Source organism: Balaenoptera borealis (assembly GCF_965194805.1).
Source record: "Balaenoptera borealis genome assembly, chromosome: 9".
NCBI classification, from domain to species: Eukaryota; Metazoa; Chordata; class Mammalia; order Artiodactyla; family Balaenopteridae; genus Balaenoptera; species Balaenoptera borealis.
The window spans coordinates 22,391,643-22,411,367 of record NC_138873.1 but is presented as its reverse complement, the minus strand read 5'-3'; the positions used below and the strand labels follow the sequence as shown (position 1 = coordinate 22,411,367).

The 19,725-nt window shown below is 35.7% G+C and overlaps 1 protein-coding gene across 1 annotated transcript in view; it reads left to right on the top strand.

Annotated features, from left to right (window-relative positions):
• The window catches only part of ADGRG6 (adhesion G protein-coupled receptor G6), a 133,896-nt gene that overhangs the window by 85,028 nt on the left and 29,143 nt on the right, over positions 1-19,725 (top strand). Inside the window, exons 8-17 of the mRNA XM_082406053.1 lie at positions 1,259-1,311; positions 2,323-2,385; positions 6,074-6,216; positions 8,966-9,077; positions 10,418-10,482; positions 11,079-11,289; positions 12,364-12,535; positions 13,904-14,044; positions 16,315-16,434; positions 18,099-18,144. Coding sequence (XP_082262179.1) covers positions 1,259-1,311; positions 2,323-2,385; positions 6,074-6,216; positions 8,966-9,077; positions 10,418-10,482; positions 11,079-11,289; positions 12,364-12,535; positions 13,904-14,044; positions 16,315-16,434; positions 18,099-18,144 — 1,126 coding nt within the window. The remainder of the gene's footprint in view (positions 1-1,258; positions 1,312-2,322; positions 2,386-6,073; positions 6,217-8,965; positions 9,078-10,417; positions 10,483-11,078; positions 11,290-12,363; positions 12,536-13,903; positions 14,045-16,314; positions 16,435-18,098; positions 18,145-19,725) is intronic.

Below are 19,725 nucleotides of genomic sequence, written 5' to 3'. Positions count from 1 at the left end.
TCTATTTTTAAAATTTATTTTATTGAAGTATAGTTGATTTACAATGTTGTGTTAGTCAAAATATAAAATTCTTTATTTTCATTCTCAAAGGAACCACTTCTAATATTATTAATTCTGTAAATTAGCATTCATTGGAAAGTTTGTGCTTTAGACAAGGTATAATTTTACATTTATGTTTATTTCATGCATGGTTTTCAACATAACATCATTTTTATCTGAAGCTAAACTTTAATGGACACTTTTCCGTTAAGGTGTAAGATACCAGAGCAGATATTTGATAACAGGAAAATATAAGTGGTGTCCCTGTTTCATATTATTACTATTTATAATTTAAAAATAATTTAATGCTTCTTGCCAGAATTTCCTAGAATTTACATTCATTTTAAAAATGCTTACAAGGAAGGCTAAATGTGTGTATGAAACGAGACCTAAAAAACTCTTTGGAGGAGATATATAAGTAAGAGAATTTAGTGTCAGTAAAGAAATGGTGTTTTGTGATTGTATTAGACAATGCATATGGGAGGTTTTTATTTATATTGAGAGGAATCCATTGCTTCATTAAAAAGTCTGGTGCTGAGACCCATAAAAATTTTTAAATGACCACATAACAATTATAACACAGTTCCCCATAATGTTGAACTTTTTTGTTTCTTTAAAGGTTTATATTGTTAACTTATAATTTTTCTTACTACTAATATTCTTATGAGATGGTAATTGCTAGAAAAACATATGTTAATGCATTTCAGTGTTTGTTGAATGAAGAATATGGAAGGTGCGTATTGTGCTCATCTTCCCTGTGTACCCTGTTGGAGCTAAGTTTTCAGTGTTACAGCTAATTTGAAGGCCCATTACAGAGAAAGCCCTTTATAATATGGGCTAGAGACGAAAGTATAGCGTTTGTACACAGCCCAGACTTGGGTTCCAATCTGGGATCTGCTGCTTCTTAGTTGCAACTTGGTCAAGCTATTTCATCTCTATGAAGCTCAGTTTCTTCGTGTAATGGGTGGGAGGACAGTGCAGATAATACCTATCTCATTAGTTGTTGTGAGAATGAAGGAAATAACATTTGTAAGGTTCTTGGCATACAGTGGTCTAGTAACTGTTATCTGTACTTTCTTTCACTGCTCTAGCTCTTTGGAATTTTCCCAGGGTCTTATTTCACTAACACTTTATGGGAGAGAAGAAACTGGATTTAAATTCTTTTAAAAAATTATTTAAAAGTATTACTCAAACTTATCCTTTTCTATTGTATTTTCAGCTCAATTCAACCTTCCAGAATTGGAACTATACTGTTTATGTGGTTAATATCAGGTAAATGACAGAATAAATTGAGAAATAAAAAGTAGTGTCTAATTTAATACTTCTGTCTCCCTCTCTCTCTCCCCCTCTCTCTCTGGTTATTCCTGCACACACATACATGTAAGTACAGACATACACACCATATTCATAATCTTTCTAAAACAACTCTATATTATATCATTTCTTTGCACAAAAACTTCAATGATGCAGCAATGGTTTTAAAAATTTTGATTGTAGATCCCAATCATTTTTAAAAATGTAGTTTGTACTTCCAAAATATATTTGTGATTTTAAATAAATTGTATATATGCATGTGTGTATATTACTTAACCAATATATTATGTTATAATGTATCATAAACTGAGAGGATAATTAAATATAAATGGAAGTTCTGTTAGTTGCTTCTCACACCCCAGTAGATCATCTAGAGCACCCCCTGGGTTGCATGCACCCCAGTTTGGAGACCATTTTTCTACAAGATATCTACAGTCTGATTGCAACTTGGCTTTTCAAAATTATCTTTCACTAATCTTATATTTAAACACTCCACTGAATCTTTAGCAGATAATGTCATTTACCTGTCTTCCTCTGCACCTTGTTTTTACAGTTTTATACTTGTTAGTTTCTAAAGTGTATTTGATGAACCCTAAACATGTTTTCTGTGAACCTAAGAGATGTAATAACACAGCAAAAGGGATCAAAAAGTCGAATTAGTTCAGGAGCTAAATTATTAAACAAACTGAAGCAAATTTCTGTATATCCAAGCATCTCAGGTTCTTTCGTGTACTGATATGCATCATGAATCTTAGAGAGAGAGAGAGAGAAGGCACGTAGCTGTCAAGCTTTATTTGGCCATGGAGCTGTTTTGTCTCAGGCATATGAAAGAACTAGGACCTCAGAACACACATTTACAAACACTGACTTAGAATGTCCTTTCTGCCTCTTTCTCTCACGTCCTCAAATCTTGTTGTTGATCGTGCAGCAGATGAAGTTGATAATGAATGTACTTATTTGTATTTTTAGTTTTCACCTGAGCACGGGAGAGGACAAGATTAAAGTGAGGAGAAGCATTGTGAATGATCAAAGGTAACGCTGACAAAGTCTTGCAGAAAATGTAACATCTTTTCTCTTGCTCTCTGTTTTGACTGTCTGGTAGAGAAATGAAATCAGTGAGGTAGGAGAGAAACATTTCAATCCAGTAGCACATTTAAATTATGTCTTTAGCTCTAGTGGACAGTCTTTTTTCTCTGTAGTTAAAACTGTAATATAGCAGACTGGGTAGAAATGTACATCTGATAAAAAATAATTCAGAAGTAGAACATTTATTAGTTTTAGTATTTCCAGTTTATGATAGCCAATTACCTCTTATTTGAAATTTCAGAGACCTTCAAAGAAAGAAAATAATTATAGTGTTATTTCAAGTAAGGTACTTATGTACAATAGCATCTCATAATATGGGTAATAGATGCTGAAATATTTTCAGCATTCAAAGCCATCAGCTAATTTTCTGAAGTCTTCATTTTTAAATTTATATCAAGGTCATGACTTATGCAGGCAGGTAATTTAATGGATATGTTCACCATATGTAATCAGTTGGCATTTAAAGGCCAACTGTTCTCAAAAAATAATGGAAACTCCTAAATGAAATAAATGTAGTTGTGTTCAGGTAATTGCATCTCCGCAGAATAAAAAAATTAGTTGGAAAGCAAAAGTTCACATCTCTTACTCAGTTTCAATTGACTGAATTAATATTATGTATTTACAACTATAATGATGGAATATATCTCTTTTCAAGTGATACATTCTTACTATGAGAAGCTAGTAATAAAATTTCATATGAGAGTTGACTAGAGAGTTTTCTTATTTTTTTTCTTTTTCTATTCGGCATCTGGTTAGGGAAAGTTGTTTTTTATTTTCTGGAATTGTTCCTTTTCCTTTGTGATCTAAAGAACAAGTAATGTACTTAATGTATTTTAACACTGTATTCTTGATGGTAACAGGACTTTTCTCCTCTATTTAGGCAAATAATTTCTTTTTTCCAAACCTTACTGCTAGATCATATTGAGCCTTGAATAATGGATCCAGCAATTATCTGGATCCCTTTGCTGGACACTTTGTCTTGCAATTGTGGCAGCCCTAGTTCAGGGTATCTCCAATGGTATACCCTCTGCAGAGGGCTCAGACTGAGATTCTAACAGTGCAATTTTATAAGAAGAGCCAAATAACATATTTCTCGGAAGTATAAATATATTAAACCAATGCTTCTTGGAAGCATAATCATCATCCCCATCCTCATCATCATCATCATTGTAACCTTCATCACAGTGTCTCCTTACATTTGCACAGCACTTTATGATTCCAAGCACTGTCACATTCACTGGCTCATTTGCTTCCCTCTCCCAATTACTCCCTGACATAGATAAGGCAGGTAACAACCTGCCCTTTCAACCAGTGACAAAACTAAGACCCAGTGAATTGCCCAAGATCAACCAACCAATATGAAAAGCCAGGATTTCTGACTTTGTGCTCCCACACTGTAGTCGCACTTAACGTGATTCTTCTACTACCTGACAATACTAAAATCAGCCATCGTGAATATATGTCAGCACCTTAGAAACTCTTGTTCAAAAAACATTTAAATTCATGGAATCTCAGTTTCCTGTCTGTCAAACCAATGGGTAATTTTACAGAAAATTATAGGGAGAATGAACTTAGACAAAGTATATGGGAAAATCCACACATTTTGTTTTTCTTTGGTATGAACTCCGGCATTGCTTTAAAATTTGTTCTTACTGGCTTTACCTCCCTTTCTTTCTTTCTGCTCACTGTTTCTTTTATGTTCATGGATGATCCTTTATAGTCTCTCATAGTTTTTGTCCAAACAACAATCTACTAGTCTTCACACACGCTTTTTTCCCAACCTTTTCTTTCAATCGGATTGTAACACTTAACACAGACCCTAGCTTTAGATAATGCTATCATACTGTATTACCTAGACAGACAGGAAACCAAAGCTGCAGAGACTGGTTTATTCAAATAAAGAACAATTGATAGTAACAACAGATAGAACTGGACTTTACAGAACCATAAAACAGTTTCAGTTTCCAGGATGAGAGAGGAAAGCAACACAGATAAGACCTGTGAAAACGCACCGTCATTCTTGAATTGCTGAATTTGGGTCAGTACCATCCACATTGTACTGTGTTCTCAATATTCAAAGGAAGTTAAAGGTCATATTCCCAACTATAAATTCTCAGTTACTGGAGTGGCAAAGGTTAGTTTCCAACAATAATTTAATCAAGGGATACTTTTTTTTTAATAGGCCATTGAACAAATTATTAAGCTATCACAATTCACCATTATATTTCACATCTATGTTTGTCTCACCCTGAAATATGACTCATATATGAACATTAAGCAGTAAATGATTTTAGAGATAAATAGCTTTTCAGAGTGAATTATGAGAATTGTGAAGTATGTTGTCCTTGAGATTAGCACAGATAGTTAGGGAAAAAATAGGGCTACTTTTAAATTTCACCTAACCTTGAATAGCAAATATTTCACTTTTCTTTTTTTAAGCATCACAAATATGTTAATGCTCTATTTCATTTATACTGATACCCACAGAATTTCATAAATAAAATATGCTACTGCCTCTCCACTGAGGACTTCATAGTAAAACAGTTCTACTGAGTTCACTTTGGCATCTTTTGATTTCTGCTCTTGACTACAGCTGTGATTATAATTGAACAGAAAACTATATTACTTCAAATTGTAGAACCAAAGTTTTGGTGGGGCTTTTAGGATATGTCTCTGCTTCCCATAGAGATATTTTCTTTTTAAAGACATGCAGGGTCAGGCAGTCTATAAACTTCTTCAGTGACATGCTGACCAATCACTGAGTGAATTTCAAGTACTTATTTTGTAACTTTTCAGTGTACAAAGTACTAGTAAATGCTTCATGGAGTTAGAAAATCATTTATCACAATTCTGGAGAAATTGCAATGTATTTGTAAACAATAACACTTAATAATTTCAAAAGTTAAAAGTTTAATCAGATTAGTTGAAATTCTAATTTTTCTTGAAAAACTTTAGTTTTTGCTTTAAAGAAACAATGTGAAATTAACCACAAATATGGCCTTTCTTGCATGTATGCTATAAAACATTACTTAAAAGTATTTCTCGGGGTTTCCCTGGTGGTGCAGTGGTTGAGATCTGCCTGCTAATGCAGGGGACATGGGTTCGAGCCCTGGTCTGGGAAGATCCCACATGCCACGGAGCAACTAGGCCCGTGAGCCACAACTACTGAGCCTGCGTGTCTGGAGCCTGTGCTCCACAACAAGAGAGGCCGCGATAGAGGCCCAGGCACCGTGATGAAGAGTGGTCCCCGCTCACCGCAATTAGAGAAAGCCCTAGCACAGAAACAAAGACCCAACATAGCAATCAATCAATCAATCAATCAATCAATCAATCAATCTTTAAAAAAAAAAAATCTCAGTAATTTAAAAAAAAAAAGAAGTATTTCTCAAAAGAAATGGGGTGATATGATAGATAATACAGGCAGTATCTTATAAAATCTATTCATATTGAGATTATTTTAACATTTTAATTTGTGCAGTGGCAGAAGTCTTTGAGTGCCTTGGCATATTTCTTCAGTCTCAGCACTTTATGGTCACCCTCTTATTACCATATCCAAATGTTCTATTTTTCCACCCAAAAAACAACCAACTGGTCAATAGAGCCAACAACAGTTCTATCTGAATTGTTTTCCTAGGTTGGCGATTTGGGCCCTTCTAGTTTACAATGCTACCAACAATCCCGATTTAGAAGGAAGAACCATTCAGCAGAAGCTCTTAAGAAATAATGAGTCCCTGGATGAGGGCTTGAGGCTACACAGAGTGAATGTGAAGCGACTGGGTGAGTGCCTTTAATTTTTTTATAGTATGTGTTTTATGTGACTACTATCCAGGTTTAATTGAAACGACAACAAAAATATTCTTCCTTTGTGTGTTTGCTTATTTAAAGCTATTTTTTTCTGATGATGAAATTCATCCTATTGGTGACATTGTTAACAAATGGGTGACAAGGTTAGCATAAAAGATAGTACCTTGATACCTGTGAATCCAAGGGAATGAAAGTGGCAGATGAAAGTTTATACCCTATTTTAGGAACCTATTATGAAAATACTAAGAACATGAGCAAAATGCCAAGATAACCTTGACCAGAATTGGCTTCAACTTTAGGAATAAAGAGAGTGTGTGTGTGTGCATTTGGGATCTCTAATGAGGTAAATCTTATAAAAGACTATTTCTTGTTATAAAACATCCTCATCTCTTATGTTCTCTGTCTCCATTAATGATACCACTGTCTTTGCTGTAATAGGCCAGAAATCTGGGAGTTATCCTGGACCTAGATTCAGTTCTCACCTGGACACCATTCACACCCTAAACTCCAGCCACAGGTGTGGTGCTTCCAGCACTTCCCCAAACATGCAGTGCTCTTTTCTCTGTCTTTGCCCACACTTCTCTCCTCTCCTCTCACTGCCCACCTGATGATCACCTATATAGTATTAAGGACAGTCCAAAGTCACCTCTCCTATGAAGCCTTTTCTCACATCATCATGTACGAATAGATATCACTGTCTTGGAGACTCCACTTCAAGCTGTCCACAGACCTAGAGCACCGTACACATTAGAAGACCCTTGAATTTGACTGGACTTGTTTGTGTTCATATATACATTTTCTTTAAACAGGAATTTCCTCTGGCTTGAGAACACATCTTATTTTTCTAACACCCTCACTTCCTACCTCCCCCCAGCAACCAGCATATCCCCCAGCCCTTAAATACCTGAATAAATAAACAAATGAGGCTTGATGGGCATACTTTAGAAAAGTAAATGATCAAAATATGGATAACAAAAAGTAAAGTTATCATTCTAATGTTATGATGACAGTTGATTAGGTATATCAGTAGAGCTCAAAAGAAAGGGAAACTTTGACACATTTCCTTATACACACATGCAGGAGGTTGAAGTGGGGGAAGCAGCTATTCCTCAGCCTCTAAGAGCATGATTATGACTGAGGCCAGAATCACAATGTAATAAAGAAGCAGGCATCTTTGCTTCTGTGAGAAACCACCCATCTCTAATGTGTCAACATACACAGTTACGGTCAGCCCCCCATTTCCACGGGTTCTGCATCTGTAGATTCAACCAACCTTGGATCGAAAATATTTGGGGGAAAAAATTCAGAAAGTTCCAGAAAACAAAACTTGAAATATACATTATATTTAAAACTATTTACATAGCTTTTACACAGTATTTGTTATTATAAGTAATCTAGCGATGATTTAAAGTGTACAGGAGGCTGTGCATAGGTTATTGCAAATATTACACCATTTTACACAAGGGACATGAGCTTCCTTGGATTTTGTTATCTTGTGTGTGTGTGTGTGTGTGTGTGTGTTGGGGGGTGTGTTTCCTGGAACCAGTCCCTGGAGGATACTGAGGGATGGATGTATAAGGAACTCGTTGAGGTTAAAGAATGCAAATCATCATTATCATCGTCAACAACAGCAGTTTCTGAGCCTCTGTGGGAAAACGCTTGCTTATTTAATAAACAGAGCTTCTTGGGGATGAGCAGAGTACAAACGCTGCCCTTTCACGCAGAAGGGTCTCCACAGAGAAGGAGCTTGACGAATGGTAGTTTGTACGTGACAAAGGAGCCTCATGAGAACCAACCTTATCTCTGTCCTCAGAGGCTGAGGAATCCCTGAACAGCTCTCTCTGCATACTTAGACAAGTAATTTATACCACTTCATTTAAATTCTATACTTTATTGTTCTTCTGCAAGTGGATCTATGAAGAAAAATTTCCACCAATTGGAAAAAAACCCTCAGAATATAAATAGGAAAGTTATTTAAATGTTCAGTTGGCGAGTACAATACTGGTTCCCAGTAGTCTTAGTGTAACTTACTATTTTTCCGTACTGAAATACGAGATTTTGTTGTTGCTGTTGATATAGTGCTTTTGTTTTGATATTTTTTAAGTGTAAAATCTGAATCATTTATGTCATAAAAGTCGCTTGGAGAGTTTTCAAACAACAGGTGGGATGATTTGAAGATGAAGGCTTATGTGTAGGATGTGTGGCCTACAGGCGTCTTCTTGTCATTCCCCCAGCAAACTTCCAGGTCAAAGATGCTTTCAGAGCAGCTAGAAAATGTTTCCATAAAATATGCTGGCAACTCAATGGCAACACTATTGAGGCACTATTTTATAGGCTTTCCCCTTTGAAAAAGATTAAATTACATTTTGAATATTTCAGGACAGTTTTCATTTTATGTAGTGTTTTTTTTTTTTAATAAACCTCTGTTTTACTAATTTTATCTACTAATGATTTACATTAGAATGATATTGTAAGTTTCATGTTTATACTTGCATAAGTGTGTTTTTTTATTTGATAGTTTCGTAACATGTGATTTAAAATATGAAAGGTAGTTAACGTTTATCTTTCATAACTTCTAAACTTTTACAAATTCTGAACATAAAAACCTAGTATTTTAGTATTGCATGGAATAAATACCTAATTACCAACATTGTTGTTTTGTTCTCATCTTGCACCTCTAATTTCAAAAAAAAAGGTTAATATTTCTCGTATTTTCACATAGGTATATGTCATGATGATGAGGACCCCAAAGGCTATAAATGGCCGGCCATCCAACCTTCTGTATACAATGCTCCCTGTCCAGGGAAGCCGGGCTTCTATGCTTCACGGACATGGTAATACTTTCTTTTTTAAAAAAAAAATATTTATTTACTTTATTTATTTATTTGGTTGTGCCTTGTCTTAGTTGCGGCAGATGGGCTCCTTAGTTGCGGCAGGCAGGCTCCTTAGTTGCGGCATGAGAACTCTTAGTTGCGGCATGCATGTGGGATCTAGTTTCCTGATCAGGGATCGAAACTGGGCCTCGTGCATTGGGAGTGCAGAGTCTTATCCACTGTGCCCCCTGTGAAGTCCCTGACTCTTGCCAGCAAATTCCATGTAACCTACCTTCCCAGGGTTACAGGTGTTGCACCGTAGTTCCCCTGCAGTGTATATTAATTGGAAAGAAGGGCGGGAATCTCTGTGTATGTCAAATCCATGTGAGGTAAAGAGGAGACAGGTAGGTTACCAAGAAAAGCCTTTTTTTTTCTCTCCAAGCAACATGCTAATTTAGGCTTCTCCAAAGAAAGACGGAGCAATTTGGAAACCAGAGGGTGGTTCTAGAGCAGAGCACCTTATGTGTGGATGAACAAACTCACAGCCTCATAACATACATCTGACATTCTGAGTCTTTTTAACTTTTTGGAGTGGTTATTGTTGGAAGGGGAAAGAGACAGTAAAGAGAATAAAGACAAGATCCAGGTTAGGGCAGTCTGCTAGTGGAGACTGTTAGGGTGTGAATTTTTCCTAAATATTGAACGGAAACCTCAGACAGGTTGACTGCAGAGGATTCACCGAATAACAAGTCAAATCTAGTTCCTCACCCTCCACCCCGCTTCAGTTAGAGTTTTCTTGCAGGGAAATTCAGACACTGAAACTGCCCACATAGAAATACTTTGCCCCCACTGCTTGGTTTGACACGTGGTGGAGAGGAAAGAAAGGGGCTTCAGAGCCTTGCGGACATGGATTTGAATTGTAGCTCTACCTCTTCCTGGCTGTGAGACCTTGGAAAATTCCTTGATTTAGCTAAGTCTATTTCTTCATCTATAAAATGTGGATTATAATCTGCTTTACAGAGTTAAGTGAAATCAAAATGAGATTTTATCTGGAAAGTTCTTAAAGCAGTACTTGATCCATGTTACCAACTATGCTTTTAACCTTAGTAACCTGATGTAGCCTAGGTTACAATAGGCTATTGCTAGTATTTTGTTTCCCTGATGCATGCACCTGATTGCTTTTTCCAATAAGAACTTTTAATATGAGTTTTATGTCAATGTATTATAGTCTTATCTTCAAATGAAACTTACCTAGATATTAAGGGAAATTCTAAAGCTTATTATTAAGTAATTTTGTCAGCTATAGTGTCATTTATGCCAAATATTTAAAATACCTTTTTTGTTTGTTTGTTTATTTATAGTCATCATGACCCTGCCAACACATCTCTAGCCTACTGGGGGCCTCCTGATATCTCCAATTGCTCAAGTAAGTGAGAGATTTGTCTTCAGTTCTCAAAGGCAAAATGAGATGACCTCGAGCTTCACGATTTTCATTCTCTTCAGACATGTTCTCCTGTTCTGTGATACCACTGTAATATTAAAAGCTAAGCAAATGATTGCTTCACTCACTTAAGATAGAAAATACTGTTTTGCCTCATTCTGACTTTCTGTTCTATTCATTCTGTAAGAGATTAAAAATAGTAAGAAAATTTTGGAGAAGAGAATATATAAATTGAAATTTGTGTCAATGTTTTATAGTTCTATATTTTTTTTAAGCAGCAAATATATACTTATTTAGTGATTCTGGGGGTATGTCTCTTAGAACCATTTGTGAATATTGGTCCCTCCAAGTTATTTACCTAAGCTGCTTAAAAGCACAATTTGTGTCTTACTAAAGAGAGAAATTAGTTTCTGAGTATAAAGAAATACTGTTGTCCTGTTAAAATTGTGGTAAGGGGTACACACAGGAAACCTGATTTGCTGCTTTACTATGAAGTGAAATACCATACTATGTTTTGGATTCCTGGAAATGCTCATAATACACAGGTAAAACTGTATGTTGTTCTTCTGCCATTTTTTTAGGTGAAGCAAATGAAGTTGCCAATCAGATTTTAAATTTAACTGGTGATGGGCAGACGTTAAACTCAGCCAATATCACCAGCATCGTAGAACAGGTCAAAAGGATTGTAAATAAAGAAGAAAACATTGATATAACGCTTGGCTCAACTTTAATGAATATATTTTCTAATATCTTAACCAGTCCAGACAGAGACTTGCTTGAGTCTTCTTCTGAGTAAGTTTTGTTTGTTTGTTTTCTTCTGGAGAGTAAAATTTATTGGATACACATGTTGTTATATAATTTCTCACAGATCTGAATACTTGGTGCCCAGCTTTCATAATTTAAATCTCTAGAAGATCCATTGATATTTCCCAAGATCATTCACAGAATGAACTTCAAAGTTCTGTTTTTGTTTTTGTTTTTGTTTTCTGAGAAAATAGTTTACAAATTGATTGAGATTGTTGATCTGGTTAGATAATATAAATAGTCCCAGAAAGACATAATTGGTATTTCATTTTACATCTGAAAAATGTTAACTGGTGTTAATTCAAAAGATAAACTATTATATGTACATATAAATTTATGACGCTTCTTTTTGCTTGCAAAGGGGACATTTAGCAAACATTCAGCTCACATGCTTTTAGGCATAACTTGGTTGCTGTAGGTCACTATCCTACAGACTGTGACACAGAACTGCCACACCTCTGTGACTGTTATACTTCTGAAATGAAAATGCCTAGGGCAGGGTGAAATATACCTATTTTTGCACAATTCAGTTTGTATCCAATTATTTCAGTTAGCGTGTTAGTGTTAAGATATTTAATTTTTTCTATTTCCTTCCTTTCAACCAAATTTCTTTGATGAAAATTTTCTCTTTGTTAAAATGTATTCCCTAACTTACCTTATGCACATAACAATTACAAACTTTTTTTACAGGGCCTTGCAATTCAAAAAATACTTTTATCATAATATTTCCTTTGATTCTCACTCAGTTATGAAGTAGGAAGGGTATTTTTCATATGAGGAAAGAAAGGCTAAAACAGATGAAAAACAGAATATTTGTTTAGGATGACTTAATTGTTGCTTTTCCTTAAAGCACGTATTTCTCTTAAGGATGCATTTATCACTACGATTCAGTGTTTTAACTGATGTTATTGTGGTTTGGGGGAATGTTGTGGGTATTCATGTTAAGATGAAAAAGTTTAAGGACAATTTTATTTGGTTTGTATTTTGTCCTGCAGGAAATCACATGTGTGCAAGTACCTAAAATGTGTCACTTAACAGTGGTATTATTTGTCATTTCTTTAGAGCTTTAAAAACAATTGATGAATTGGCCTTCAAGATAGACCTACATAGCACATCACATGTGAATATCACAACTCGGAATTTGGCTCTTGGAGTATCATCTGTGTCCCCAGAGACCAATGAAATTTCAAATTTTAGCATTGGTCTTCCAAGCAATAATGAATCATATTTCCAGGTAATAAGCCAGTGGTTTCTTTAATTAATTAGAAGAATTAAAATCTCTGATCATCTGCTAGTTGCTACTGCAACGAGATCTTAGTTCCAGGGGTAGAAGGCTAGTCCGAAGTTTGGCTAAGGTTAACAGCAGCAGTAACCATAAGGCATGTGGATACAGAGAGGAGGTATACTTTCAGTTTACCCTCTACAGGAGATGATAGTGGAACTAAGCATTAAATTATGAGTGAGTGCCACCCTATCGAGAGTGGGGTATGGGGAGTTGTTCAGTCAGAAAAGAAGTCACATTAAGGACCCAAAGGTGGCAAGATGCATGGTATATTCTCTTTGCCAGTGGTTCTCAAACTACATTATAATCACCTGGAGGACTTATCAAAACAGATTGCTGGATCCCATCCCCAGAGATTCTAATTTAGTAGATCTTGAGTGGATCTCCAAAATTTGCGCTTTTAACAAGTTCCCAGATATTGCTGGTACTGCTGGTATGAGGATTGTACTTAGAGAACCGATGGTATAGAAGGCTAGGAATGGCAGATGATGATGAGGCTGAACAAGAAAGCTATGGCCAGATTAATGGAGATCCTCTCTGACCTGTTCAAGTGACACTTCAGCAAATAATTTTCAGGTTCCTACTGTGTGCTGGACAGTGTTAGCCACGTGGGCAAATGAAATGATTGAAGCACCACCCTTGACGTGGGAGAACACATAAGTGGCATTTAATGCTTCTTAACTGTGGAGATAAACCAAGATAGAATATTTTTAAAAATCTGGATATAAGGAAGAACTTATTTTTCTACTTTGGACCAAAGGCTCTTTTGGGTAATTCTATTTCACATTTTAAGAGTGAAAATGTGGTCAGCCTCCGTCTCATTTCAAGTCCATTTGCAGGAAAACACTCTTTGGCCTGATCTCTGGGTTCAGTAAAAATGGTACCCAAGAATGTTCATAAAACTTCAGCTGCTTCCTCTATGCAAAGATACTCATTCTCAGCAATCAAACAAATTAACTCGCCTTTTTTTTTTTTTTTTCTGGTAGTTATTTTTCTGGTAGTGTGTTTTGAGAAAAGCTCAAAATTTATTAAGTGTAAATCTAATTCTTATACTTGAAAATGGCAACTGATTTATAGATTTCTCAGTTTGTGTTTAGTTAAAGTCGGTGCATATCCCGTTTTGCCCCATTTGCAAAACGCGAATGAGATCCAGGCCTTTGTCTGTAAGGGATTCAGCCTTGACGGCAGTGACTCTGGCGGAGGTAAAGGGGAGCCCTGGTCCTGGCCAAGTTGATGCTGGCAGTTGCTCTCCTGTGGAGTAAAGTTATTACTGCAATTTAAATATGATTATTCACCTGACATACTCTGTGTATATGACAGATGGATTTTGGGAGTGGACAAATGGATCCATTGGCTTCTGTAATTTTGCCTCCAAACTTACTTGAGAACCTGAGTGAAGAAGATTCTGTATTAGTTAAAAGGGCACAGTTTACTTTCTTCAATAAAACTGGACTTTTCCAGGTAAGAGTTCATTAAATTATTATTTTTCAATTGTAAATTGAGTTTCATTGCTCAAAAGGAAAGATAAAAGTTCAGATTTCTTGAAAATATATCGAGAGGTATAGAAAAATTAATCTACTGTATTTTCAAAACTGAAAAATTTTAACATAACTGTTTAAATATTTTATTTTAGATAATTATATGCTTATTAATAGGATGTGTTCATTTAAGGTTTTTAAATAAATCAGATTAAGACTTGCATGATACAATTAGAAATGGAATTTGTGGAGAAGTTATTATTTATTATTTCTTTTGTTAAGTATTTTATGCTCTCCAGCAATTTAGATCTTCAGAGTTAAAGAAATTGTGTGCCAAAGGAAAGATTTTTTTTTTAATTCAGCAGGAAGCACTGTTTACATAATGAGCAGCATTCTTGGCTTTAATCAGTTTTCCCATTAGTATTTCAAATGGCCTTTGGCCTTCCCACATCCCCTGAGTAGGGTGGCATTGTGCTGAGCACATATTATCATTTTTATTGGCATCATTTCCAGATACTAGAAAGTCCCCTGCCAGCAAACACTGGTGACCTCTGGTTGCCTTTGAAAGTACAACTCGTTCTGAGCAGTTTCACAGAGCCCTTTCAATAAAAGTTACCTATTAAACTGAAGATACCTGTGTATATCAAACAGTGTGACTTACGTAAGAGAGAACTGCAAGTTTCAAAGCCAGTAGAAATGTTTTTAATAGACTTGTGCCATACGTCATGTTTAGAGGAATGGCAAAGGAGGCTACAGGGAAGTAAAAGGAGGACCATGGAATCATTTACAGTCATTAACTCAAAAATTTTAAAATGTTATCAGCAAATGCTTTAAGAACAAGCTATATAAAAATTTTGAGTAGATTAAGAATGTAATTACATGCAATTGCTCTGAAGGATTTAATAGATACAAACACGTAAAACTGCATTTGTTAAAGTTATTTGAGGCTTGTAACAATGTCGCCTTTAAAAATAATGCCAGAGGACTTCCCTGGCTGTCCAGTGGTTAAGACTCTGTGCTTCCACTGCAAGGGGCAGAGGTTTCCCTGGTTGGAAAACTAAGATCCTGCATGCTGTACAATGCAGCCAAAATAATAATAATAATAATACAAAAAATGTAGTAGGTGTTAGATGATGTGAATGGGGGGGGAGGGGGCCATTGAGAGGAGAGGTGGAGCCCAGCCGGAGGAGTTGGGCGAAGTCTTAGCTTTGTAAGAATCTGTCACAGTTTCATTTTGAGTCTCATCTTCTCACGCGATCATTTCTTTCTCCTTTGGCATCTCCCAATCAGCGACATTATTAGGAAACATATGTTTGTTTTTTAAAGTAAATTTATAGCAGAGTGAAAAAAATGTAAGGGTTCTATGGTACTCCCCTCACACAGGGAACAGCATAAGAGTATTTTTAAAGTAAAGTCTGGGTATCCCCAAGCCATAGCCACTTTATTGAGAGAGACCACACAAATGTAATAAAAAAACCTATATTCTGGATGCTGAGAACTAGGTAGCATTTAAGGAATCCTGTAGTTATTCCAAAACAGCTGATGTATAAGCTGTGATAGAGAAATTCAGGAGGTTCAACAGGAAACACAAAGGGAAGGAGAAAGTGGTGATGATCTTGCTGGAGAAACAGTCTACTGGTCCCAGTCATTTTGCAGCACAGATTCACTAATTTGATTTCCTGACATCCTTATCTTTGAAGTGGAAGCTACAGATGCCGATAAGTGTGTAGTCAGAGATGGTAAAAGTTCTGGTGGGGCTTTAATCCAGTAGAATTACATTTAGGTTTACGTTAGTAAACACTCAGACTGTTGTCATGGACATGAAAGATGAATTGATTTTTATTTTTCACACCGTATTTCCTTGGTACTTCTCTAAAGGAAAACAACTTCATTTATTTTTTAGGATAGGGAAATGATCTAATTATTTCATAGCTTTTTATGAGTGTGTATTATTTGTGGGTTTGCATTGTTTCAGATTTTAACTGGCTGGCATCAGCCACAACAGTGAAGAATGATGTTTTATGAACATCGCCTTACAGCATTGGCTCATACTGTTCCCTCAACGTATTTATTATAATAAGGGAAATAGCAGAGCTCTTTCAGGAAAGCTAGCAATTTGATCTTATAAACAGGATGTTCTATAACTGAAGATCTTAAGTGTAAAAAGTGCTGACAGATTGCTTATTTTGGAGCACCAAAATAAAATAAAAGTGTGTACTTCTGACTAATACACAATTTTTTTTTCTTTAAAAGGATGTAGGAACCAAGAAAGGCACCTTAGTGAGTTATGTGATGGCATGCAGTATTGGAAACATTACGATCCAGGATCTGAAGGATCCTGTTCGAATTAAAATCAAACATACAAGGACTCAGGTAAGGAAAAGCTGCAACTAGCCATGGAACAGAGGCAGACTGTTTGATAGAATGGTGGGGCCTTTTTTAAAATATATGATTAGAAGTAACTAGTACTTTTTTTGCAGGGGGCAATTTTCCACAAAGGCAAGACCAGCTAGTCAGGTAGTGCCGTAATGTCGTGGTGAACAGTAGCGGCAGGGCAGGGGTGGGATGGGGGGAGTTAGTCTTGTCTAGGATTCAGTCATCTGAAGGAGAGTAAGAGTGAAGGAAAGAGTCACACCTTTTGAGAAACAATGTATAATTACTTCAGCTAACTTAGATGTAGATGCATTGCACAGTTGTGTCATTAAAGGTTTTGGTTGTCTTTTTAAAGTCAGAGATTACTGAAACTAGGAAAGCAGAAGGGAAATGGGAGAAACAGGAGAGAGTTGACATTTTTTGAGAGCTTAGCAGTTGTCTAAAATCTTGGCAAATGTTGTGCTTTTTTTTTTTTTTTTTTGCTTCATTACCCTTGCTGTCATCTGTTTATTTGATAAAATTATGTGGGGTTCTTATTGTCTTAAATGGCCCAACCACAGTTTTCCCCTGATTTATAGAGGGTCCCAGTCATGATTTGACCATTAGGCAGGCAGGAAGGCAGGCGGGAAGTGAGCTGGCTGATAAGGACTAAGGCTTGGAACTGAAGTCCTCTAAGAATTAGCCCTGCTTTGTCACGAAACCTCTGAGACTTCCCTGTTCTACCCTTTGGCCTCCTTTGTTTCAGCTCCTTCATCTATAAAAAATTTTTTATTGTGGTAAAATATACATAACATAAAATTTACTATTTTAACCATTTTTAAGTGTATAGTTCTGTGGAATTAAATACATTCACGTTGTTCTGCAACCATCACTACATCCATCTCCAGAACTTATTCATCTTCCCCAACTGAAACTATGTCCCCATGAAACAACAACTCCCATCGCCCCTCCCACAACCCCTGGAAACTGCCATTCTACTGTCTCCATGAATTTGACTACTCTGGTATCTCATATAAGTGGAATCATACAGTATTTGTCCTTTTGTGACTGGCTTAGTTCACTTGGTATTTTCAAGTTCCATCCATATTATAACATATGTCAGAATTTCCTTCCTTTTTAAGCCTGGATAATATTCCATTGCATACACATACACACATACACACACACACACACACACTCACACACATACACACACATTTTGTTTATCCATTCATTCATTGATGGGTACTTTGGCTGTTTCCACCTTTTGGCTATTGTGAATAATGCTGCTGTGAGCATGGTTGTACAAATATCTGTTTGAGTCCCTGCTTTCAGTTCTTTTGGGCATATACCTAGTCATAAAGGAGAGTTTTGAAGATGAAGTGAAATTTTAGTGTAAAAAGCCTTGCTAAATGCTGAGAATTGCACTTTATGATGAGACATAATTAGTAACCTGCAGATAAATGGTAACCTGATTCCTCTGGAGTTATAGTTGATTTCCATTTGAAGTCTGTGAGAGCAAACCCCTAAACTGCCTGCCATTCTTTGGTCATATTGCCGTGACTAATTATGACCTATTTCTTTGTGAAAACCTTAGCATTTTTACTCTTTTCCCATGTTCAAATTGTATGATTTTTTATTTATTTTAAACACAATTTCACATGTTTGTTCTTATGTTAATATAGGCAGTGCCTCATCCCATCTGTGCCTTCTGGGATCTGAACAAAAATGGTAAGTTTTAAAATATTGGCTGTCTTAATAACAACTGAATTTTCAACATTGTTAGACACCCCTGTTTTCTTTAATTCCATCCCAAATTAGAGTGAGTCACAATGTAAGTGTGAGGGCAACTGAGCTGCAAAATTTAGTTTAGGTAGCTTGGGAAGTGAATTCTAATTTCTGTAACTTTTTATTCATTGCAAGAAGAAATAGGCAGATGACTTTTTTTTTAAACAAACCACCTCTGATTTCAGTTATTTATAAACTATAGCATACATTTTTATTGCTACTTTTAGATGAATGTCAATATACATTTGATCACATTCTTCTAGGACACTTCTGGGGAGAGTATTTGATGTGCACAAGGCCTGCAATTTAAAATCCAGCTTCCAGACCACAGATTATGGGGGGAGATCGTATAGAGGATTGTAACTATAGGAATGGTTATAATGGATACATGTTACTTGAAAGAATTGAACTGCCTCCAGAATGACATTTGACAGTCAAGGGAGAAAGGCAGAATTAAGGGGTAATCACTAGGTGTGAAGTGTGGAGATGTCTGTGAAGGGAAGGGAAGTGACAAAACCGCCCACCTCTGCCCTATAAGGGTCACCTTCCCTTGGGGTTCCCCAGTGGGATTATGGTGGCCCAATCAAACAAGCGCCAGTGCAGGCTGCTCCTCAGAACTGTAGCCTGAAGTTGTCCCAAACCTCTTTTTTTGATACTTCTATCTTAGCTGGGAAGTTTTTGTTGTTGTTTGGTTTCTAGTTGCAGTTTTGAGAAGATCCCGATTTACTAGCTACATAGTTAAAAATGATATCACCTTGTAGTCTTAAAATACTCTTCAAATATATGAGTTGTTCATATTCCACAGCATACCGTAAAAGTCAGATAAGATGTGTTAAAGGCATTTATAGTAAGTTGTCTCTGTGCATGACTGCTATGTACATAATAGCATGTTCCAAGGAAGCTGACCTTCTTTGTTCTCATGTCTTCACAGAGATATAGATTGACCAAAGGGGTAAAAAATTGTGCTGATTTCTAGAGACTTTGTTAGTGTATAACATATTTGAAAAGGGATATTCTTTTTATGGAAGTTGACTTTAAAATATATTAAATTAATAAATTATATATCAATTCATATATTAATTATGTTAAATAATATTTAATTATAATTAAATATTAATTATGTTAAATATATATTTATATTATGTTATAATTATATAACATATAAATATAATTATAACATATATATGTTATAATTATGTTAAATATATATTTATATTACATATAATCTATTAAATAAATATGTCTATAAATATACTTAAATAAGTAAAATACATGTTAAAAATTAAAATATATTAAAATGTAAAAATTGAATTTTTTGCAGACCCCTGAAGCACTTCAGTAGAACACAGTTGAAAACCAACACCTAATCTCTGACTGCCCACCTAGCACTAACATTCTATGATCCCAGGAATCGAAATTATTCTGTGTATTAGCAGCTTTCAAGATAGTATCCATTTTACAGATAAACTGCAAAGCAGAAGAGTCTGAGGCATATTTCCCCAAGGGAGAGCTCATCCATTACAG